Here is a 25753-nt window from a genome sequence, read left to right on the forward strand (position 1 = left end):
GAGCTGCATGGTATGGATTCAGAAGGAATCAACCCTGCCAATACCCTGATGTCTGACTTTTGGCCTCCTAAACTCCAGAGAATAAATTTTTGTTATTTTAAATTACCCAGTTTATGGCAATTTGTAATGGCATCCCCAGGCAAGCAACAAGAATTTTAATACCCGCTGTAGGTGGTCTTGAAGAGACCTGTAGCTTCTGCTACCTGCACTTGGTTGGCTGTGGCATTTGACCTTGTCCCCTGACTTCTTCAGCCCACCTTTGAACTTACCCTGATCTGTGCTGACACCTAATGCCATACCTATCCTCCTTCTCCTGAGCTTCTGAAATATGAGATGGAGAGGGATTAGAGTTGGGGAAAGCTGCAGGGTATAGTGGAAAGCAGGAAGAGCTGTGGCTCAGGCACCAGGTTCAGGGATACCACTGGGATAAGAAGTTGAGATCCAAATCCCCATGGGCAATTTCCAAGGACAAAGAGAAACCCCATTATTACAGAGAACAATATAGGTCTTCCTGGTCAGACCCCATTCTTAGGCTATGTTGTATCTCTACACTTAACTGTCTCTGGCTTTACAAAGAAACATTAGCTATGGTACATTTCCTAAAGCAGTATAGAACCATAACACTTTAAAACACCAACTTTCATGATCCCTAAGATGGCATCTCTCAATGTTGTTCTTGTCTATGCACTGTTGCATGTACAAACATTCTCAGCCTTGGTATTCTCAAAACTCCCCACTCCACATACCCTTTGCTCCCTCTTCCTGCCACTCATCATCACTGTTTCATGAACTTTCCAGATCTTTAGTTATCTACCTATTTCCAGATCTAACCATCCATCCATCCATCCATCCATCCATCCATCCATCCATTCATCTCTATCTTTTTTTAAAAAAACACTTTGAGGGGCACCTGTGTGGGTCAGTTTGTTGGGTGTCTGCTCAGGCTGTGATTCCAGGGTTCTGGGATCGAATCCTGCATTGGGCTCACTGCTCCTTGGGGAGCCTGCTTATCCCTCTGCCTCTGCCTCCCCTTCTGTTCCTCATGAATACATAAATAAAATATTTTAAAAATAAATTTAAAAACACTTTGAGGTGTGAATGACATACAAAAAGCTGAATATATTTAATATATACATAAATACATACATATTAATATATACAACTTAATGATTTGGTAGATAACTATACATCCATGAAACCATCACCACATTCTATGCCATAAACATATCCATCCACCACATGGATTCAGTTTCAATGAGCTGATGAAATGAGAAGGCTCAATGTGGGGCTCAATCCTGGGACCCTGAGATCATGACCTGAGCTAAAGGCAGATGCTCAACCAATTGAGCCACCCAAGAGCCCCTATTTCCCTTTCTAAATACAGCCTTTCAGTTTTCCTGTAACACGTCTCCTGACAAACAGGAACTTTATGTTACTCTCTATTCTGAGTGTCTGACATGTGATAGATGCTCAATAAACATTTAGTAAAGGAATGAAGCAAGGAGAAATACATAAATGAATGAATGAGACATACGGTAGCAATGGCGTGGCTTACCGAAATGTGAGGCAGTAAAGTAACCTCACCCCCTCTTCCTTGATCCCTCTCCCATCTCCTCACCCTACTCCCAGGATGACATGTCCAGATTGTTAGCTAAATGCTTGAAAATGCAAATGTTAGCTGGTTGGGCATATAGCTATAAAGAGTTGAACTTCTCTTTCATAAGAAAATGGAAAGATTTCAAGGTGGGGGATGAAAAGGGAAAAGAGGCTCCTAAAATAGAAAGGAAAAGAAAAACAAGAGGATCTTGGAGAGGAAAATGAAAAATTGGACAACACATAGGATGGATGAAACACTTTTAAGAACACATTTCTAGGGGCGCCTGGGTGGCTCAGTGGGTTAAAGCCTCTGCCTTCGGCTCGGGTCATGATCCCAGGGTCCTGGGATCGAGCCCCGCATCGGGCTCTCTGCTCAGCGGGGAGCCTGCTTCCTCCTCTCTCTCTGCCTGCCTCTCTGCCTCCTTGTGATTTCTGTCTGTCAAATAAATAAATAAATCTTTAGAAAAAAAAAAAGAAGAACACATTTCTACAATTTTGTCTATGTTGTTTCATTAAATCCTTAAAATCCTTAAGGTGGGGATTAATATTCCCATTTTGTAGATAAGGAAACCAAAGTTTCAAGAGGTTGAATAATATTTTTCAGGATCACAAAGCAAGTAAAGAAAACATTTAAATCCAGATATCTGGATTTAAATTCTAGACCTTTCCTTGTTATTATACATGTTTGCTTTATCTTGTTATCCTTTTATTTATTTTTTTAAAGATTTTATTTATTTATTTGACAGACAGAGATCACAAGTAGGTAGAGAGGCAGGCAGAGAGAGAGAGGTAGGGAAGCAGGCTCCCTGCTGAGCAGAGAGCCCAATACTGGGCTCGATCCCAGGATCCTAGGATCATGACCTGAGCCGAAGGCAGAGGCTTTAACCCACTGAGCCACCCAGGCGCCGCCCCTTATCACCCTTTTAAATGGAAATGATAAACATAACATTGTCTGGTTGGAAAAAAAAAAAAAAAAGAACACATTTCTACAGGGGTGCCTGGGTGACTCAGTCAGTTAAACACCTGACTCGTGATTTCAGATCCTGATTTCAAGGTCATGAGATAGAGCCCCATATCAGGCTCCGTGCTCTGTTCAGTGCAGAGTCTGCTTGTCCCTCTCTCTCTGCTCTTCCCTCATTCTTGTGCTCTCTCTCTCAAATAAACAAATAAAATCTTTATTTAAGAAAAAACACATTCCTATATTTTATACTTCATTTGAGATGTTTGATATACTATGCAGTAAGCTTCCTGTGACCCAAATCACTAACAAATTCAGCCGTCCTCACAGAGGCCTTCAGTGAGTGGGTTTTATGTGCCAAAAAAAAAAGCAAATTTTCTAATCAGTTTAAACAAAAGAGCCAAAATAAACCCACGGTTACAAGACAGAGTGGAGAAGAAGATTCAGAGGAGGCAGGGTAGGAAAGTCGGAGGAGACCACAAGATCATAACTCCTAAGAATTTGGCAGCAATGCTGAAGAGGACGTGCGGCTTTCCGAGGCCATGCGATGGCATGCTGCCGTGTGATCTTGTTCTTCAGGGGCAGGGAGGCCAGCTGACACCAGGCTCACTGAACAACAGTCTTCCTGTGTTACTTCCCAGCAATTTGTATTCTTGGGGCCTTGCCTTCCTATAGGGCCATGTACTCTTGAGAGCCATGGCGTCTCCGCGTGGATGGCACAGCAGGATGCTGGGAGATCTGTGGTCCTCCGACCTGTTGCAACCAGCCAGTCTGTGCCTGGAATTGCCGTGACCACATGCATGTGTTTCATTTTCCTAACCTGCTTTCCCAGTTAGACTGATCATTTAAAAGATTACTTTCCTGTTCTTCCCTCTGTTGGGATTTAGCTCTAGTGCTACTCCTTTGCTTACCCACGGGTTCTAGTTTGCCTGGCATCTCACATACCTATTAGGAAAAGAAATGCTACCACGTCCAGACGGTGTGAAGGTTCCAAGGATAACTTGATTTGGCAAGTCACTGAATATGTTGGTGTACATGCCACCCCCAGGGAGGGCAGAATAGCTTTGGCAGACAGCTAGACGGCCAGAAGGATAGATAAAATCCAGGTTAAGGAACAGATATTGATGAGAAAAAACAATGATGGTAATAATTATTCTTATTTGGAATGATGTTAACTCACATACAATTTAATTTTTTTTAATTAGCTCTTTACAAAAAGCTAACAGAAGTCCAGAGAGGGTGACTCACTTTCCTGTGGTCACTGAGGATAATAATGACAGTGCCAGGCCAACAAGTGGGTTCCCTGATTCTCACTTGCATGCTCTTCCCATATGTCCACATTACGTGCACCCTCATTTTATTTATTTATTAGTTTCAGGTATAGAATTTAGTAATTCAACACTTACATACAACACCCAGTGCTCATCACAAGTGCCCTCCTTAATCCCCATCACCTATTTAATCCCCCCAGCCTCCCAGTCACACCCACCTCCCCTCTGATAACTATCAGCTCTTGGCACCCTCATTTTAGCCCCAAATTCTTTGAAACCAATCTTGTGAATAATAAGAGGGAAGTCTGGTTAGACTGGTCCTATTAGTAGAAGAGTGACTGGAAACCAAAGTTGCCCATTGCCACCCAGTATGGCCCTACAGCATGCAGCAGGAGGACTGTGTCTCCCTGACAACATCTAGGGACAGATGAGGGCAGAGGAGGGCTGAGGGATAACTAAGGATATGTGAAGAAGTTCACAAAATCTAGCTGTACCAACCTCCTGAGGTCTTCTTCATTTTGGATTTGTATGAAGTCTCTTTTCTTTCCAAGGTAGGTCCTCTTGATGCTAAATCCCCATGTGGTTCTCTCTACTAATCAGGAAAATGAAGGCGATCTCATTTTCTTAGAACCACGTGAGCCCTTAGGTGCTTAACAGAAATATCAGCTACAACCAAGGTTCTCTTAAATAGAAGTAAGGCTTGCAAATTGGAGAATTTCCCCAACCTCTTTCTTGCTTTGACTTGTCTTGTCCCCAGCACGAGGGAACATGGACCCTGGGAGAAAAAGAATGAGTAAGGCAGGCACCAGACTTCCTTTTCCAATGCGATTTTCTGATCAAACAGAAATGTCCTACCTATCAGTTCCTTCCATTATGCCTGGCTTCCTCCATCCTCCTTTCCTTTTGGGGTTTCAAAAGGATATTAGGTCAGAGAAGAACCATCTACCAGTGTGTAATGGAACTTCTTCATCTCTGGATCAGCCTCTTGGACCACTGGCATCTCAGTCTTCCTCTTGAGCAGCTCTAGCCAGAAACATTGAGAAACTTGGGGGCTGCTGCTCACCTTCACCACGCATTTAGGATCATTATAGTAGAGCAAGGTAAGTTGTTTGTTGAATCCCTCTTTTTTAAGCTTTGCTTCTTCTGCTTTTCTGTTCAAAAGAAAAAAATTAAATGGGGTGCCTGGGTGGCTCAGGTGGCTGAGTGTCCGACTGATTTCAGGTCAGATCAGGATCTCAGGGTCCTGAGATCCAGCCCTGTGGGGGCTCTGTACTCAGCAGGAAGTCTGCTTCTCTCTCTCTCTCTCTCTTTCTCTCCCCCTCTGCCCCTCCCCCAGCTCATGCTCTTGCTTTCTCTCTAAAATAAATAAATGAATCTTAAAAAAAAAAAAGAAAAAAATTCAAGAACTAGCTATTTCTTGGTCTTATCAATGGCTAGAGAGCAGGTAATGGCTGTTCCAGCCTCTGTGATTTTACCGCTTATCTACAGGCTTCCTTAGATCTGGACAGACAGATTTGGAAATCCTTAGCAAGTGTTCATTGAGTACCTACCATTTTTAAACAGTTATTGAGCACCTGCTGTGTGTGAAGCACTGTGCTACAGGCTGCAGCAAATGCAGGACCAGTACATAGCACCTGTCCTCACAGGAGCGGCACGATGCAGCACAAGCCTGGGCAAGAATTGAGGGGAACACTGGTGCTACCTCATTGAAAATAGAGCTACCCTACGACCCGGCAATAGTGCTACTGGGTATTTACCCTGAAGATACAAAGTAGTGATCCAAAGGGGCACGTGCACCCAAATGTTTATAGCATTAGCCAATAGCCAACAATAGCCAAACTATGGAAAGAACCTAGATGTCCATCAACAGATGAAGGGATAAAGAAGATGTGGTACATATATATACCTTACTGAGGATACTATGCAGCCATCAAAAGAAATGAAATCTTGCCATTTGCAACAACATGGATGGAACTAGAGGGTATTATGCTGAGCAAAATAAGTCAATCAGAGAAAGACAATTATCATATGATCTCCCGGGAAGTGGGAGCTACCTTTTCAGAGAAGAGTTAGAAGTTTGGGCATTTTCAAATGGATATAGAGTGGAACACAAAACCAATAAACGAACTTCAGAAGCAACGTAAAAAGATTATCTAAGGCTGCCCTCAGCAAGTCCCTTCAGACTCAGAGCATATTCAAACAGGAATCCTCAATGGTTTTCATTTTAAGGTACACTTGAAAATTTCTAAAATTGGGGCACCTTGATGGCTCAGTTGGTTAAGTGTTTGCCATGATCCCAGGGTCCTGGGATGGAGCCCCACATCAGGCTCCTTGCTCAGCCAGGGAGTCTGCTTCTCCCTCTTCCTCTGCCCCTTCCCCTGCTTGGGCTCTTTCTCCCTCTCTCTCAAATAAATAAAATCTTAAAAAAAAAAAAAAGAAAATTTCTAAAATTGAGCTGGCATATCTCAATAAGGGTCTCAGAGTATTCGGAAGAATTGGTTTGTGTGTGCATGTGTGTATACACATGTATGCATTTATTGGTTGAGGGTGGGGTTTGGGGTTTGAGAAGAGCTATGCTGAAAGGAAATTTTTTTTTAAAGATTTTATTTATTTATTTGACAGAGAGAGAGATCACAAGTAGGCAGAGAGTCAGGCAGAAAGGGGGAAGCAGGCTCCCTGCTGAGCGAGAGTCCAATACGGGGCTTGATCCCAAGATCCTGAGATCATGACCTGAGCCGAAGGCAGAGGCTTAACCCACTGAGCCACCCAGGTGCTCCTGAAAGGAAAATTTTTAAAGAATTAAAAATAAGTAACTGGATAGGGTGCCTGGCTGGTTCAGTCAGTAGAGTATGCAACTCTTGATCTCAAGGGTCATGAGTTCAAGCCCCATGATGGGCATAGAGTTTACTTAAAAAAAATAAGTAATTGGGGGCGCATGGGTGGCTCGGTGGGTTAGGCCGCTGCCTTCGGCTCGGGTTGTGATCTCAGGGTCCTGGGATCGAGTCCCTCATCGGGCTCTCTGCTCAGCAGGGAGCCTGCTTCCCTCTCTCTCTCTGCCTGCCTCTCTGTCTGCTTGTGGTCTCTCTCTGTCAAATAAATAAATGGAATCTTAAAAAAAAAATAAGTAATTGAACAAAACTGGAGGTATTGCAATTCCAGATTACAAATTATATTACAAAATAACATTGACCTTTTTCACAGAGCTAGAACAAATAATATTGTGTAGAACAACAAAAGACCCTGAGCAGCCAGAAGAATGCTGAGAAAGAAAACCAAAGCTGGTAGCATCACAATGCTGGACCTCAAGCTATATTACAAAGCTGTAATCATCAAGACAGTATGGTACTGGCAAGAACAGACACATAATCAATGGAACAGAATAGAGAACTCAGAAACGGACCCTTGACTCTATGGTCAACTAATCTTCAACAAAGTCAGAAAGAATATCCAGTGTAAAAAGGACAGTCTCTTCAACAAATGGTGCTGGGAAAACTGGACAGCCACAAGCAGAAGAATGAAACTGGACCATTTCCTTATACCATACACAAAAATAAACTCAAAATGGATGAAAGAACGAACTGTGAGACAGAAATCCATTAAAATCCTAGAGAACACAGGCAGCAACGTCTTTGACCACAACTGTAACAACTTCTTGCTAGACATGTCTCCAAAGGCAAGAGAAACAAAAGCAAAAATGAACTACCGGGACTACATCAAAATAGCAAAGAAAACAGTAAACAAAACTAAAAGGCAACCTACGGAATCGGAGATGTTTGCAAATGTCTTATCAGATAAAGAGCTGGTACCTAAGATCTATAAAGAACTTATCAAAGTCAACAGCCAAAGCATAAATAATCCAGTCAAGAAATGGACAGAAGAGGGGTGCCTGGGTGGCTCAGTGGGTTAAGCTTATGCCTTCGGCTCACATCATGATCTCAGAACGAGCCCTGCATCGGGCTCTCTGCTTAGCAGGGAGCCTGCTTTCCCCTCTCTCTGCCTGCCTCTCTGCCTACTTGTGATCTCTCTTTCTCTGTCAAATAAATAAATAAAATCTTTTAAAAAATAACCAACAGCTACAACAAAGCATTTAAAAAAAGAGAGAGAAATGGACAGAAGATATGAACAGACGTTTGTCCAAGGAAGACATCTAATTGGCCAACAGATACATGAAAAAATGCTCAACATCCCTTGGTATCAGGGAAATACAAATCAAAACCACAGTGAGATACCACCTCATACCAGTCAGAATGGCTAAAATTGACAAGTTGGAAATGACAGATGTGGGGAAAGGGGAATCCTTTTACACTGCTGGTAGGAATACAAGGTGGTAAAGCCACTCTGGAAAACAGTATGGGGGTTCCTTAAGAAGTTAAAAATAGGCTATCCTATGACCCAGCAATTGCACTACTAGGCATTTATCCCAAAGATACAAGTGTAATGATCTGAAGGAACACGTGCACACCAAAGTTTATAGCAGCAATGTCCACAACAGCCAAACTGTGGAAAGAGATAAGATGCCCATCAACAGATGAATGGATAAAAAGGAAGTGGTATATATATACAATGGAATATTACTCAGCCATCAGAATTGATGAATACTTACTATTTACATAGATGTGAATGGAACTGGAGGGTAATATGTTGAGCAAAATAAGTCAATGAGAGAAAGACAATTATCATATGGTTTCATTCATATGTAGAATATGAGAAACAGTGCAGAGGATCATAGTGGAAGGGAGGGAAAACTAAATGGGAAGTAATCGGAGAGGGAGACAAACCATGAGAGAAAATATAGGAAAAAAACTGAGGGTTGCTGGAGGAGAGCTGGGAGGATGGAGTAATTGGGTGATGGGCAATAAAGAGGGCACGTGGTATGATGAACACAGGGTATTACATACAACTGATGAATTAGTGAACTCTACATCTGAAACTAATGATGTACTATCTGTTGGCTAACTGAATTTAAGTAAAGAAAAACAAAGCAGTACTGATTAAAACAGTATGGTACTGGCATAAAAATACTCACATAGATCAATGAAATAGAACAGAAAACCCAGAAATAAACCCACAATTATATGGTCAATTAATCTTCGACACAGGAGGAGTTAATATACAAAGAGAAAAATTCTCTTCAACAAATGGTGTTGGCAAAACTGGCCAGCAACATGCAAAAGAATGAAACTGGATCACTTTCATATATCATACACCAAAATAAACCCAAAATGGATTAAAGAACTAAATGTGATACCTGAAATCATAAAAATCCTTGAAGAGAGCGTAGGCAATAATGTCACTAAAATTGGCTGTAGCAACACTTTCCTAGCTATGCCTCCTGACACAAGAGAAATAAAAGCAAAAAAAAAAAAAAAAACCAAAAAACAAAACAAAACATTGGGACTACCTCAAAATAAAAAGCTTCTGCCCAGCAAAGGAAACAATAAATAAAACTAAAAGACAATCTATGAGAGAAGATATTTCCAAATGACATATCTGATAAAGGGTTAGTATCCAAAATATATAAGGAACTGATACAATCAATACCGAAAAAAACAAATAATTTAATTTAAAAATGGGCAGAAGACATGAACAGACATTTCTCCAAAGAAGTCACTGCAAATGGCAAACAGACAGAAAAAATGCTCAATATCATTCATCATCAGCAAAATGCAAATCAAAACTACCATGATGTATCACCTCGGACCTGTCTGAATGGCTAAAACAAAAAACACAAGAAACAGCATGTGTTGACAAGGATATGGAGGAAAAGGAACCCTCAGCTCTGTAGGTGGGAATGGGAACTGCTGCAGTTACTGTGGAAAACGGTATGGAAGGTCCTCAAAAAATTAAAACTAGAATCACCCTATGATCCAGGAACTGCACTACTGGGTATTTACCCCCACTCCCAATACGAAAATACTAATTCAAAGAAATACATGCATCCCTATGTTTATTGCAGCATTATCTACAATAGCCAAATTATGTAAGCACCCCATGTCCATTGATAGATGAATGGGTAAGGAATATGTGGTATATACACAATGGAATATTATTCATTCATAAAAAAGAATGAAATCTGTCTTGCAACAACATGGAGAGAGTTAGAGAATATAATACTAACTAAAATAAATCAGAAAGACAAATGCCATATGATTTCATTCATATGTGGAACTTAAGAAACAAAACAAATGATCAAAGGGAAAAAAGAAAGAGACAAACCAAAAAACAGACTCTTAACTATAAAAAACAAACTGACAGTTACAGAGGGGAGGTAGGTGGGGGGATGGGTGAAGTGGGGGATAGGAGGATTAGAGAGTATACTTAGGATAATGGGGAAAAAAGGAATTGGAAATAATATAGATGATTAATGAAGAGGGAGAGGTATAATAGCCACACTGCTGTTAGCTGGGGAGTGCTGGGGATGGGAGTCCCTAGCAATCAGCAAGGGTGACTGGCCCCTCTCAGAGAAGCAGGAGGGGGAACTTCTCAGCAAGTCCTATGGGAAAGGAACCAGACCCAGGAGGGTGGGCAAGGGCCAGATCTGCCACTCAAAAATGGAAATACTTGATTAAAACAACTGGTTTCTCTTGCTGTTTGCTTCTTCTTTTGTTTTCCTCCTCCTTCCTTTCTTTGTCACATTCTCATGAAAATGTAACCCACTGTCAGAAGTGGGCTAAATTTTTGAATAATGTGACAAAAAAGTAAGCACTTATAAATTGCTACTCTTCCCTACACCAGAACACACATATGCCACTCCATTTATAAGCATCAAAGCCTAACAACACACTTTTATAGACCAATTGGAAACCTGAGTCTAATGACCATTCACCAAGCCCACATCTTGGCCCTTTCATTCAATGCCTAGACATGATTCTATTTTTCTGTGACTCTCTACAAATGGACCTTTTGGATTATTCTTAGGAAAGGTAAGTATGCCTCTAAGGTGTACATACCTATAATCATTGAGAGAGAGAGAGAGAGAGAAAAAAAGGAATGGTCCCCTTCCTTACCTGCAAGGCAAAAAATCAAAATACAAAAACTGTAATGCAAAAAACCCCAATGCAAAATCTCCTACCTTATATGAAAGCCACGAATACTCAAGAGTAGATGACTATAATTCAGGGAAGTTCCTCATAACTCCTTTAAAAGTGGTGAGTGCTTCCTTTTCCAACCCTTTAATAAGTCCCTAGGAATTGTATCATGGTATCACGTAAAGACTAATCAGCCTCTCTGCCAACGAAAGGCTGTCATTCTCTGCCTTTTCTCAAGGAACTGGCAGCGGCAGTGGTTTTGCTCTCTTCCTGCCTGAGGACCAGAAGTTGACCTCTGGATTCTCCAGTAGGTGATAATTACCACCAAACTGATTAGTTCAACAAAGGAGCCCTAATATTTGCATAAAAGGTTTCTTGGGAGTTTTGGGTCATTCCTAGGAAAAGTCATTTACAAAAGAATCCTTTGCTAAGTCAGAAGTTACCCAATTATCCCAGCCCTCTGGCATCTGGACCACTTTGAGAGACAGGCTGGAATAGAAAGGGAACGTCCTCTCAAGTCAAAACTGCCTAAGAATTTAAGCTAAATTCAATATAGTGGGGGCTTTCAATAAACATAAGTAGTGAAGGATGCTTGGACATTGGACAATATCCAATTCCATTTTACAGATGAGGAAGCCAAAGTACAGAAAAGGGAACTGATAAATGCTAAACAACAGTTACTGTTTATCAAGCATTCACTATTGTCTACAGATTGTGCTAAATTATTTAACTGAATGATTTCATGTAATGCTTTCAATAACCCTATGAGGTGCATTCTAGTAGTACCTCCATTTTTTATGAGGAAAGTAAAGCTGTGAGAAGCAGAATGAGTACCCCAAATTACATGGCTGGCAAACAGGAGCATGAGATTTGTGTGAACTCCAAAGCTTGAGCTCTACACCTTTATAGACATTGTCTCTTGTACCCCAGGTCACACAATAGAAATGGCAGGGACAATGTTGGGAGCAAGCCTGGGATTCCCAGTATAATGCTTTTGTACCACCATGTCCTAATAGTAAACACGAATAAAATCAGAAGACTAGACCTTCACCAGTTACAGCCCAGAGACCTGATTCAGTCCCAGTCAAAAGGTCCGGGTAAAGACTGTGTGGAGGATGTGCTCTGCTCTGAGGGGTGCCGTGGGAACTGGTCTGGGATGAGAGGGTTCACTGTGTTTGTGAGACTAGACTTCCTGTGATAAGAAAAGAGAGTATGTTTCAGTGTGCACCTGCCAATGGAGTAAGACAAGATTCTGCTCCAATTTTCCTTGGTCTGACTTGATATTAAACTTCTATAATTTTCTGTGTGGAGCAAATGTGATAGAAATTTGTCAGGGTGCAAAAGACAATAGTTCTGATTTGTCTAAAACTGCATTTCAGGGGCACCTGGGTGGCTCAGTGGGTTAAGCCTCTGCCTTCGGCTCAGGTCATGATCTCAGGGTCCTGGGACTGAGCCTCACATCGGGCTCTCTGCTCAGCAGGGAGCCTGCTCTCCCCCAACCCTGCCTGCCTCTCTGCCTACTTGCTTTCTCTCTGTCAAATAAATAAATAATCTTTATAAAATTACATTTCATCCAGCAAGCATTTTTTTTTCAATCTACATGCTATCTCTCACCCTGGAACCAAGGGATGTTAAGGTTTGGCTGTTTTTCTTGCAGAGATGCTTTGTAATGCACACATTATAAAATTTTACATGTGTTTTTTTTAAAGCTTGGATTCTGTATATGATAAATCCCTTGGGAACGAATTCTAGAAATTCTCATTGTTAAAAAACCACTCCCTTGACAAAGTTTATTACTGTGGGTCACATATAACAGCATCATACTCATCCCTGGTGCTGTGTGCCAGCTAAACTCACCTCCTCCATCTATCTATTCTGCCAAGCCGTCTCTTCTTGGTTCTAATCCTACTTGTTTTAAGAAACCACTTCTGACAGTACCGGTTTATTATTAAAAAATGCTTTGTGCTTACTTGGTGCTTTAGTCTCTGCAAAGTATGTTTATATATACTGAGTCACAAGAACCTGCTATGGTAAGCAGAAGACATGTTATTATCCCTCAGTTAATAAAGGAGCTGAGGTTCGGGAAGTTCAAGTGACTTACACAAGATCCCACGCCATTGACTAATGAACCTAGATGTTCTGACTCCATTTTTTATTTCAGCTTTTGCTTTAGTCTTTATTTTTTTAGAGCAGTATTAGGTTCACAGCAAAACTGAGTGGAAAGTACAGAGAGTTCTCATATACTCCCTGCAAGGTTTTTTTTTCCACCATTAAAATACACCGCCTGCGGGGCGCCTGGGTGGCTCAGTGGGTTAAGCCATTGCCTTCGGCTCAGGTCATGATCTCAGGGTCCTGGAATCGAGCCCCACATCGGGCTCTCTGCTCAGCAGGGAGCCTGCTTCCTCCTCTCTCTCTGCCTGCCTCTCTGCCTGCTTGTGATCTCTCTCTGTCAAATAAATAAATAAAATCTTTAAAAAAAAATTAAAAAAAAAATACACCGCCTGCTCCACATCACTTGAAGTCTTTTTAAACTTAAAAGACTAATTCTAATTTTACCTGGAAGAATAAATTGGTAAAATTGTTTAAACTACTTTTGATGTAGAAAGAATCTGCACAAAACAAACACTCAATAAATGTTAGCTATTATTATTAGCACTCAATAAATACTAGCTATTATTATTATTGGCATGGGAGAAATCAAGCTAGAAACCTCATACCACACACACAAAAATTTCCAACTAAATGGAGAAAAAATAAATTTAAAATAGAGTAGGTTTATCTAATTTTAGCATGAGGAAAGATTTTTCCAGTAATAAAAACAAGGGCGAGAAATCTTAAAACAAAACTTTGATCATTGTACAATAATAAAAGTTAGTTTAAATACTAAGCATAGGTGGCATTTTTTTGTTTTTTTTTTTGTTTGCTTGTTTTTTGAGGGAGAGAGAGAGTGCACAGGAGTGGGGAGAGGCAGAAGGCGAGAGACGATCTTAATTAAGCAAGCTCCACACCCAGTGAGGAGCTCGATGCGGGGCTCAACCTCACAAATGTGAGATCATGACCTGAGCCTAAATCAAGAGACAGACGTTCAACCAACTGAGCCAGCCAGGTGCCCTTAAGCATAGGTGTTTTACAATAACAATTGTAATATGATGTTTAAGTTTAGATACTAAATTTACCAATATACTAAATTTACTAATTTGAATTTTAAAATTCTTGGTGATTCAACCAATAAAGAGTGATTTCTAGTGAAACTATGCTTAAAATTTTAAATAATTATTTCAATTTTTTAAAAAATTTCAAAAAAATAAAAAATTACACTAGAGGGGCACCTGGGTGGCTTGGTTGGTTAAGCATCTGCCTTTGGCTTGGGTCATGATCCCCAGGGTCCTGGGATCAAGACCCCACATCAGGCTCCCTGGTCAGTGGACAGCCTGCTTCTCCCTCTCCCTATGCTATTCCCCTTGCTTGTCCTCTCTCTCTCTCACTACCCCCCCCAAATAAATTAATAAAATCTTTTTAAAAATTTCACTAGAAATTATTCTTCATTGATTAAATCACCAGGAATTTTCAGCACGAGATCTAAAATCTTAACCAAGCCTGGGCTCTGGGCCTGCTCTGCCTTTTCCAGTCCTCAAAGGGCATTAAAGAGAGAGACACCACTAAAGAGAGAGTCAGATGATTATAGACCCTTTTTTCCCAGTCCTTGCACACGCTGTTCAATTCTTGTCCAGAGCAGTAAAGGCCAGGATTTTAGAAAAATCTAATAAAGAATTTCATATTACATTATAAGATCTCTCTTAACAATTTAGATTTATCAACAGTATTAAAATTTGTTTGCTTCTGATCTAAAAATTTCTCATTTTCCAATTACTTTTTTTGTATGTAATTTTATTTTGTTTTATTTTATGTATGTTTTAAAGTTTATTATTATTATCATTTTAAATAATCTCTCTATCCAACAAGGGGCTCGAACCAATGACCCCGAGATCAAGAGTCACACAATCTTCTGACTGAGCCAGGCAGGTGTCTCTGTGTGTATGTAATTTTAAATACTTTTTAAAAAGATTTTATTTATTTATAAGAGAGAGAGAGAGCACAAGCAAGAGAAGGGGAAGAGGGAGAGAGAGAAGCAGATTCCCCACTAAGCAGGGAGCCTGACACAGGGCTTCATCCCAGGACCCCGGGATCATGACCTGAGCTGAAAGCAGACACTTAACCACTTAACTGACTGAGCCACTCAGGCGCCCCTTAAATAAGTATTTTAAATACTAAGCATCTATCGCATTTGAAAGGCACTCCACAGAGCATTAAGTGGTTATTTTTACACCGAAGGCCAGGTGGAAAACGAGTGAAAACAAAGCATGAGTGAAAGTGGGTGCACTTTGGAGTCAGATGGAGCAGGGTTTTACTCTTGGCTCTGCCTTTTTCTAGCTGTGTAACTTGCAACAAATTGCCACACTTCAAGGCACATTAATTTCCTTATCTGTAAAATGGAGATGATAATTGCCTTTCTCTCATGGGGTTGTTCTGAGCAGTATAGATAAACGTAGAGCATCAGCTCCACTGTCTGGCCACAGAACAGGAATTTTGTCAATGCTTGCTCTGGTTCTTATCACTTCCTAATTGTTTGATTTGTCCTCTGTTGATTAACTTGCCAAGATGGTTAGTTTCCCATTTAAGGTGACAAGTTTCTTGGACATAGGGGCAGTCTCCTATTTCCTTAGAAAGTGCTTTCCCTATAGCTAGTACTCCTTTTCTTGACTTCTCTCTTCTCTCTCTTCTGCACTGTTTTCACACAGAATCCTGTACTGGTCACCTGACAAGGCTGAGTGACTGATAAAGTTGTGTACTACAGAGTGACTTATTTCTGAGTTACTGAGAAAAGAAGGGTTTGTGTGTGCATGTGTGTATGTATTTTTTTTTCCCTATTACAGATACAAGGCAAAGTGATAGAGTGACTTGCCCAGGGTCCCACAGGCTCTACATCTCTTCTTGCCTATCTACCCATTATGTGCCTCATAAAAGTATGATTCTAAAGACTGCAGGGGTGCGTGGGTGGCTCAGTTGGTTAAGCATCCAACTCTTGGTTTCTGTTCAAGTTGTGAGATCCAGCCCTGCGTGGGCTCTGGGCTCATCAGCGAGTCTGCTTAGGATTCTCTCCCTCTACCCCAACCCCTGGGTGTGTGTGTGCGATCTCTCTTGTTCTAGCTCTAAAATAAACATATAAATCCTTAAAAAATAAAGACTGCAGAAAGCTCCTTACATTTGAATGGTGGCTTCTTGTAGTCTCTTCACAGCAGTACTGAGGATTGTCTTCCATTTCAGAATTTCCAATTTTGAGTCAGGATGTTGAAAGATCCAACCTTAAAACAACAATGCACACATTAATTCAAAGGGATATTTAAAAATTTACCCAAACTCAGTACTCACTATATAAACCCTGCTCAGCCATCAATCTATCTAGGCCTACTTGAAAAAGGAACCAAAATCCAGGGGTACCTGGATGGCTTAGTCGGGTGAGCGACAGGCTCTTGGTTTCAGCTCAGGTCAAGATCTCGGGGTCGTGGGGTCAAGCTCTGGGGTCCAGCTCCACACTCAACAGGGAGTCTGCTTGAGAGTCTCCCTCTCCCTTCCACCCCCCAACCCTTGTACTCTTGAGTGCGGGCACTCTTTCTCTCAAATAAATAAAACCTTAAAAAAAAAAAAAAAGAACTCAAATCCATTCATATTAAAGTATAAGTAATCAGCTTAAGAATTACCTTTCCTCAGGAGATTTGCACTAAAATGGCTTCAAAACTATAACCCCGAGGAATTAAATCCCTATGATGACTTCTGAAGTGTTCGAATCCCTACACACCCTATAGACCTACAGATCAGATTCTTTAGCATCCCCCAGACTTGAGATCCCATCTCTCAAGAGAGAGCATTTTATTGGTAGTCAGCACACCTGGGATCTTTCCTGAGTCTCCTTCATGGACACTGGAGGAAAAGAAGCACTTTCTTTCCAGGCATGGGGCATGTGAATTTAGGGCTGGCAGTGACTATCTCCTTCACTGTGTGAACAAAGCCTAACTGTAAAATTCAGCCAAGCAGGGATGGACAGGAAAGCGCTTCTGCAAGTGCCGAGTCCCACATCCTGCCTTGGACCTTTGCTCCTGCAGTTCTTCCTTTAATCTTTTGAGCTGCCCCCAGTATACTAGCAAAGAATTTTCCCGTTGCTTAAGCCAGTGTGAGGTGGGCTCTTATCATCTACAGCTTAAAGATTCCTGACTAACATAACCACATTCAGGTTCATTATCACTGGATCATGAGAATCATGCTAACTCTAGATTAGAAGGATTGAACAAACTCATCCCAGTTTCCTTAGGGTTAGTAATTCTAGCTTCTTGCTTTGGGATTCCAATCCTGCCCCTTAATGCTTAAGGCCTTGCTTCTTATTCACAGACTATTTGCTTGCCATTCTACTGCCTCCCGAGGGATTTCCTGTTACTGACTTTACCCACCTATTTGGATTCCTTGACATTTTCATGCTGAACCCTTAGGATAGCTTATGATTTATTTCATTCCTATTTGCTGTTTTGCCATACTTACTGGGCTTGTTCTTAGCATATGCATATTTCCTCAATATCTATCCCACTCCAGTTAGTCCCAGTCATAAATTTTGATTGCTTAATATATCAGATTCAGAAACATATGTAGGGTATTGGGAGGTGTGAGAAGGACACCTGACTCCTAAAATCACATTCTCTAAAAGCAAAAACTTTCAAAGTTCTTAGGTTATGATGAAAATTCATAGGTTATGATTAAAAAGGTTACGAAAAGCAAATCTATGAGACCCAGGGCAGCCAGCCCCAACTCCTACTCACTCCCTGAGCCACATGAAGTTGGCTATATTATGTCTGTATTTCAAGGAATGACAAGGTTCCCTTTCCCAATAATCTATATCCAATCCCTTTTACAACGTCATTCAGGGATAGACTGTATTCTTTCTAGATTTGTGTACTCATAATGTTCCTTGAGAAATCTCCTTTATAACACTTAATTTAAAAACCAAAGCTTTGGGGCACCTGGGTGGCTCAGTCCTTAAATGTCTGCCTTCAGCTCAGGTCATGATCTCAGGGTTCTGGGATCAAGTCCTGCATTGGGCTCCCTGCTCAGTGGGGAGCCTGCTTCTCTCTCTCCCACTCCCCCTGCTTGTATTCCTTCTCTCACTGTGTCTCTCTCTGTCAAATAAATAAATAAAATCTTTTTAAAAGAAAGAAAGAAAGAGAAAGAAAGAAAGAAAGGAAGAAAGAAAGAAAGAAAGAAGAAAGAAAGAAAGAAAGAAGGAAAGAAAGAAAGAAAGAAAGAAAGAAAGAAAGAAAGAAAGAACACAGAAGCTTTGGTTTCTAGTCCAGGTTGGTATGTTTTTGTGATGGAAGGCCCTGGGTGAACAGGCAAGTCATTATTACCGAAGTTGGTTTCTCAGAACCAAGAAGAAAAAAACTCCCAGGGCACCAGAGTGGAGAAATCATGGAACACTGGTTTAGAGGGGACGCATTTGGAAACTTGGACTAGGAATCCATGAACTTAAAAACCTGGCTTTGACTGAGGTTGTACTAAGAGGATAACTAGGAGAAAGTTTCCAAATTCAGGGAAGGTAAGTGATTCTCACTCTGGCTGCTCATCAGAGTTGACCCTAATTTGGATGGGTAAAGGGATCTTACCATTTTCTAAACAGATCTTGGATAACAGCGAGAAGTGGATGACAACAGGTAAATTGTTATCCTGGGGTATGTGGGCATTTTGGTTTTGGTCGACAAGAGCTAGGAAAAAAGGAAGGAGAAGGAAGATGAGGGAGGAGAGGGGAAAGAGAAGAGAAAGTGAGTATTTTGCTAGATCATCATCAACACAAAAATCAGTTGTCAACATTTTAATATTCTTACCAGGGCACTGGCAAAATTTTTTGTAAGAACCCATAATGACCCTTGAAATATTTCCATTTGCTCTGGAAATGAAACAGCTTTTTTTTTTTTTTAAATTTTTAATTTTTTTTATGAAACAGCTTTTTTTTTTTTAAAGATTTTATTTATTTACTTGAAACAGAGAGAAAGAGATCACAAGTATGCAGAGAGGCAGGCATAGAGAGAGAGAGGAGAAAGCAGGCTCCCCGCTGAGCAGAGAGCCCGATGCGGGGCTCTATTCCAGGACCCTGAGATCATGATCTGAGCCGAAGGCAGAGGCTTAACCCACTGAGCCACCCAGGCGCCCTGAAACAGCTTTTTAACTTGAAAATTCCTCTATATAATTTCTTGATTTACTAAAAGATTGTATTATTGCTTTTGTTCTAAGAATAACCATGACTAATATTTATTGAGTACTTACTATATGCCAGCTACTATGCTAAGCACATTACATGCATTATATAATTTATTTCTCTCAACAAAGTTCCACCATTAATCTTCTCATTTTACAGATGAGGATTTCAAGTAAGTCTAGAATAAGACCTAGAAAATTTTCTAGGACTTGTTCTAACAAGTTCCTAGTGATGTTGATGCACTGGTTCAGGGACCACCCACACTTTGAGAACCACTACCACAGAGCCTTTCAATCTCTTGATTAACAGCAATCACTTGTCCTTAAAAAGTAAAAATTGGGGGCGCCTGGGTGGCTCAGTGGGTTAAAGCCTCTGCCTTCGGCTCAGGTCATGATCCCAGGGTCCTGGGATCGAGCCCCACATCGGGCTCTCTGCTCAGCGGGGAGCCTGCTTCCTCCTCTCTCTCTGCCTGCCTCTCTGCCTACTTGTGATCTCTGTCTGTCAAATAAATAAAAACATAATAATTATAAAAAAAAAGTAAAAATTGTATTGCTAGAATTATCTTGTTAAAGCAAATGTACTGGGCTTCATGAACCATCAGGAGCCTATAATAATACCTATATACTGAAGGGTTATTCTGAGGATCCTATGAAAGAATGGAGATGATGATGATTATGATGATGATAATAATAATAATAACAACAACAAGCACATAAGTAGAGTCTACCACTGGGTGATGAATGGAAGTGTTGAATCATTCACTATACTATATGACTGAAACTAACACGACACTGTCCCTTAATTGGAATTTAAATAAACTTTAATTTAAATAAATAAATTAAATAAAATTTAATTTAAAATAAACTTTAAACAATAAGTAGTGTCTACTATACTTTAATACTTTTCCAAGTGCTTTAGTGTTAACTTATTTAATATTCAGAACCACCCTGGAAGGAGGTACAATTTGCAGTACCATGTCACAGATAACAAAACTGAGGCAAAGAGGGGTTATGAAATATGCTCAAAATATGTAAGTAGTAAGTGCAATAGCCAGGATTTTGACCCAGGAATCCTAAGAGCAAAGGCTTAGTCACTCCAGTAGATTATTTCTCTATCTCAGAGGGGCCTTGTAGAGATAGCTGCCACTACTATTTATTCTCATTGTCAAAATCTTTATCACTACTATAACAGCAGAATGAGAGTTAGGGATAAAGTAGCAGAAAGGACACTATACTGGGAGTTAAAAGACCAGGACTGGGGTCATAGCTCTATCAGAAACTGTGACTTTAGGTAAGTTACTTGATGCTTTGGCATCTCGGTTTTCTCCATGGTGAAACAGAATCCTAGTAGCTACCCCACAGGGAAATCTGGACAACTAAATTAGATAATGGCTAGAAAGATCCCTGTGATCTGTAAAATATTATAAATGAATATGAATTTAATATTTAAAATATCATCCTTTTGCTACATTGAATTCTGCTTGTATATATTCAACACAATAGGAATGAAAGTGAGAAATCTTAAAGTCCTGAATTTAAAGCTATATTCTGGGGATAAAAGTGGGATCTACCTATCTCTCCACAATGGAGTGCTAAGCTCTGCTGTGGTTCCTCATCCTTTTTTAATCATATGTCTGTGCCAGTCACCCATATTTCCCTATCAAGGTTTCTGAAATCATTATCAGCAAAAATTTCAGATCCTTAAGGTTTTATTATTATTCTTAACAGTCTCGCGTTTGGTACTTGCAAATGCTCCCCCCCTCACTGCTTTTTTTGTTGTTGTTGTTATTGTGGATATGTAACACAAAATTTACTATTTAACCATTAAAATATTTTTATTGTGGTTAAATTTGCAAAACATAAAATTTACCAATTTAACCGTTTTAAGCATATGGTTTTGTAGCATTAGGTTCCTCAATGAAACTCTGTACCCATTTAGCAGTAACTCCCTATCCTTCCCTCCCCACAGCCCCACAGAGACATTCTACTTTCTGTCTCTATGTATTTGATTACTTTAGGTACCTCATGTAAGTAGAGTCATACTTTATTTGTCCTTTTGTTTCTGGCTTATTTCACTTAGCATGATGTCTTCAAGTTTCATCCACATTACTACCTGTATCAGAATGTCATTCCTTTTTAAGGCTGAATAATATTCCATTGTATGTACATACCATAATCTCTTTATCCATATACCTGTCAATGGACATTTGGGTTGTTTCCACCTTTTGGCTATTGTGAATAATGTTGCTATGAGTATTGGTATACAAACATCTGTTTGAGTGCCTGCTTCCAATTGCCTCTAGTTGAAGATAACTTCATCTAGCCCTCAAATAAGTTTTAAGAAGTTTTTCAAATACAATGTCTGACACAAAATTAAAAATAATCATATTCACAGGGAGTCAAGAGAACATGAATGAGAATAAGTAGACACAAAAGGAAAACCTAGAAATAAATTCACATAGATATGCCTATCTGATTTTTGAGAAAAACGTAAACAGGATAGTGTCTTTGGAAAACAGTTTGAACGTTTCACATAAAGGTAATCATGGGGACACCCAGGTAGCTCAGTCAGTTAACTGTCTGCCTTCGGCTCTGGTCATGATCCCAGGTCCCTGGGATCAAGCCCCACACTGGGCTCCCTGCTCAGTGGGGAGCCTTCTTCTCCCTCTCCCTTTGCCACTCCCCCTGAGTATGCTCTCTGTCTGTATCTCTCTGTGTCAAATGGATAAATAAAATCTTTTAAAAAAAATAAAAACAGGAGGCTTCAGTGGCTCAGTCATTAACCCCTGCTTATGTTCCCTCTCTTGCTATCTCTCGCTCTGTCAAATAAATAAATAAAATCTTTTAAAAAATAAAAATAAAATAATAAAAATAAAAGCAAACACACAATTGCCACATAGCCCAGTAATTGAACTTTTGGCAATTTACCAAAGAAAAATCAAAACTTACATTTACACAATTCCTATACATGAGTGTTTTATTTTAGCAGCTTTCATAATAGCCCCAAATTGGAAAAAACCCAAACTACCCACATGTCTGTCAAGGACTGATTAAACAAACTGGTACATTCATACCATGGAATACTGCAGAGCAATAAAAAGGAACAAACTACTGATACATATGACCTGGGTGTATCTACAGAGCATTAAGCTGACTGAAAAAAGGCAATCACCAAATTTATACATCATATGATTCCACTTATATAATATTCTTGAAATGACAAAAATATAGAAATGCAAAACACATAGGTTAAAGAGGGGGTGGAGAAAGAGGGAAGTGGGTATGGCTTTAGGACAATGAGTGATCCCTACCTTGAAAGAAAAGTTTTGAATCTTAACTATACCAATGTCAATATCCTGGTTGTGATACTGAACTAGAGTTTTACAAGATGTTGCCATATGGAGAAAATGGATAAAGGGGATATGGGATCTCTCTTTATGTGGGTCTATAATCATCTTAAAAATAAAATGTTAATTTAATGGGGTGCCTGGGTGGCACAGTCCGTTAGGCATCTGACCCTTGGTTTTGGCTTAGGTTGTGATCTCAGGGTTGTGATTTCAGGGTTGTAAGATGTAAGAGTTCTGCGTTGGGCTCTGTGCTGAGCACTGAGTCTTCTTGGGTTTCTCTCTTCCTCTCCCTTTGCCCCCCCCCCTCAAAAAACAAACAAACAAACAAAAAAACCCTTAAAAAAGTTAATTAAAAAAATCATGTATGTGGCTAGCATCATATTTCTGTTAGACCCTGTACAGTAAAAGAATTTGTAGGATCCCTTGAGGCAGAGAGTTCATGTCACATGAAGTATAATAGATGCTTTCAATGAAAGCACTATAAATTTTTATATCTTTCTCCTGACACTAATACTTACTAAATTTACTTCACTAATACTTCACTAATACTTACTAAAATTGTTAACACAAACCAAATATCACTAATAAAATGTTTTGTCAATTTCTCTCTCAGTGCTATTTTTATTCATTTTCTTTGAAACTTGGAGGATTAATTTATAAAACTAACTAATAACTTCTACTTACCAGATGAAACATCATGGTCTTTTTTTGCTTTCACAAGATGTTTTTCCTTATGATATTCCTCTCTTGAAAAGCTGCTGGTTTGGATCACGGCATTGGGATCTCTTTGCAAGGCAGTGTTTTTCTTCAAGCCTGAACTTTTGGATGCACACTTAGAAGCACCTTCAATAAGATCATGCCAACTGTAATTCATAAGATTTACAATTCCCTCAGGGTAAATAATGTGATACTCAGCATACTTCTGCAGTATCTCCCCAAGTTCATGCAGTATTTCAGAAGCAATGAGTTTATATTCCTCAAATAGATCCTTTTGCAGGTGTATTTTGGATAATGGGGGAGAAAACTGGGCAACAGTAGGAGTTGTTGAGATGTCAAATGAGTAGAACGCATCTTGCTCCTCAGCTTCAGCTACTGTAGTTAGTCTTGCTTCCTTTAGTTCTTTAGAAAGTATACTCTTTGTATGGCTGTAAAAAAACATGTATGAGCCGTAAAGGTATTTTATCTTCTTTAACCTGGTAGTTCAACTTCTAGAATTCCATCTTAAAATGTATATACCTTAAAAGGTGTACAACATCTGTGAATAAAATTGCTAACTATAACACTTTTTGAAATTAGAAAAAATTGAAAGAAATCTAATGACTCATAAGGATATAGCTAAATAAATAATGTCATACTCATACTATGAGCAGCATGAAAAATTGCCTGGAAAATTGCTCTTAATAATTTGGGAAAATGCTTATGTTATAATATATAAAGACTATACACAATTGTATATGTGGGGTGTCTTCAAATGTATAATATACATATATCATATATCTGGTAGTACGGAGACTAAGCAAATATCCTCCAAAAGTAAATTATCAGATTGTGGAAGTCATTTTTTATTGTCTTTTTTAGTACTTTTCTTTCTTTCTTCCGTTCTTTCCCCTTTGTTTTTTTCTCTTTCTTTCTCTTTCTTTCTTTCGTCAGTTCCACGCCTACCTGAACTCACGACCCCAAGAGACTCACATGCAAGAGGCAGCATGCACTACCTCTGAGCCAGTGAGGCACTGTTCTAACTTTTCTTCAATGAATATTTATTATGTTTATACACAGAAGATAAAAACATACGTGTGTGTTGCTTATTCATTATTATTATAAGATAAGACAGAGGCCATTTCTTCCAGAAAGCCTTCCCTGAATTTCTCAGGTTAATCTACAAACATGTGCTGTGTTCCCTTAGCCTATCTTACATATCCCATCAGATGTAACTATATTATACTGAAACTCCAAAGCAGCAACAGAAATGGATCCACAAAGGGACTAGGTGTGTCAGATAATGGAATTTTCAGCCATTGTTTATGAAACAACTATGTATAACATGTTTAAAACTTAAAAGTGTTCTTCCCCTTTTGGTAGTAGCATCTAGGTAATTTAAAGCAACCTTCTCTTGGAGACAACTAGAAAAGCTGCATAAAATTTAAAAAAAAATCTTAAAGGCTACAGACAGCTAACAAGAGAGTGATAGTCATCACTCAGATATTACTATCAATATCTGGAAGATGGAATACAAAGAGATAAACCTCATATTTTCCCTCCTTGTGGAAGGTCAGGGGTGGGGAAGGAAAACTTACTAATACTAGAGGAGGCATCTGAGAGACTTAAAGAGTGGTCAGCGCTTTTGATAGCTTTGTAGTAGATAAGAGTTCAAAATTTGGAGACTAGGGCGCTTCATGGCACAGTTACTGGTTGAGACCCAAAAGCCTGTGTACTAGGAGTAAGGGTTATCCAGAAGTATACCTAAACCAGCTCATTACAACCCAGTTTCAAATTATCTTACTTCTTGACATTGAATTAAGGCCACCTCAAAGTGTTCTAACCACAAGCCTCTGACAGAAACAAATGTAAATCTCCTCCAGTGGAAGCGAACTTCATCCTAGCCCTCAAATTATTTTTAAAAATAATTTTCAAATACAATATGTGACACAAAGGGTTTAAAAAAAAAACAAGATTTACAAGGAGTCAGGAGAACATGAATGAGAGCCAGCAAGAACAGCAATTAATAAAATAGAACCATAGGGAGATACAGATTTAAAATAACTCTGCTTACTATGACCAAGGAAATTGAGAACTTCTGCAAAAAACTGAAAACTACATGCACACACCCACATACATGCACACATATAAATAGTGCATATCTGAAAAAGAATCATATAGAAATTATAAAGCTGAAAAATACAATAACCCAAATTAAGAACTCTGTAGATGGGTTTAACAGCATATTAGACACAAAGCTGAAGGGAAAATTAGTTACAAGAAAGACAATCAGAAGAAAATCTTCACAATGAAGTATGGAAAGATAAAATTGAGCAGAACTAAGATTATAAAATACCTATTTATTTAGAGTCATCAAAATTTACTATTAATTTAAAAAATAAAAGGAGGTGGGGTGCTTGGGTGGCTCAGCTGGTTGAGTGCTGACTCTTGATTTCAGCTCAGGTCATGATCTTGGTGTCATGTCATGGAACTGAGCCCCATATCAGACTCTGCACTCAGCAGGGAGTCTGCTTGGGGTTCCCTCTCTCCCTCACTCTCTGC

General features: G+C 39.6%; 1 protein-coding gene across 2 annotated transcripts in view; it reads right to left on the reverse strand.

The window, feature by feature from the left end:
- The window catches only part of LOC125106157 (uncharacterized protein C3orf20 homolog), a 134849-nt gene that overhangs the window by 77476 nt on the left and 31620 nt on the right, over positions 1-25753 (reverse strand). Inside the window, exons 4-8 of one of the 2 annotated variants that reach the window (XM_047739816.1) lie at positions 23180-23640; positions 18560-18658; positions 16117-16216; positions 4749-4976; positions 3500-3649 (exon numbers count right to left, since the gene is read on the reverse strand). In XM_047739816.1, the coding sequence (XP_047595772.1) occupies positions 3500-3649; positions 4749-4976; positions 16117-16216; positions 18560-18658; positions 23180-23640 (1038 nt within the window). The remainder of the gene's footprint in view (positions 1-3499; positions 3650-4748; positions 4977-16116; positions 16217-18559; positions 18659-23179; positions 23641-25753) is intronic. The other variant, XM_047739817.1, reaches the window with a different exon arrangement.

The sequence above is a fragment of the Lutra lutra genome, chromosome 8 (genome assembly GCF_902655055.1).
Source record: "Lutra lutra chromosome 8, mLutLut1.2, whole genome shotgun sequence".
Taxonomy (NCBI): Eukaryota; Metazoa; Chordata; class Mammalia; order Carnivora; family Mustelidae; genus Lutra; species Lutra lutra.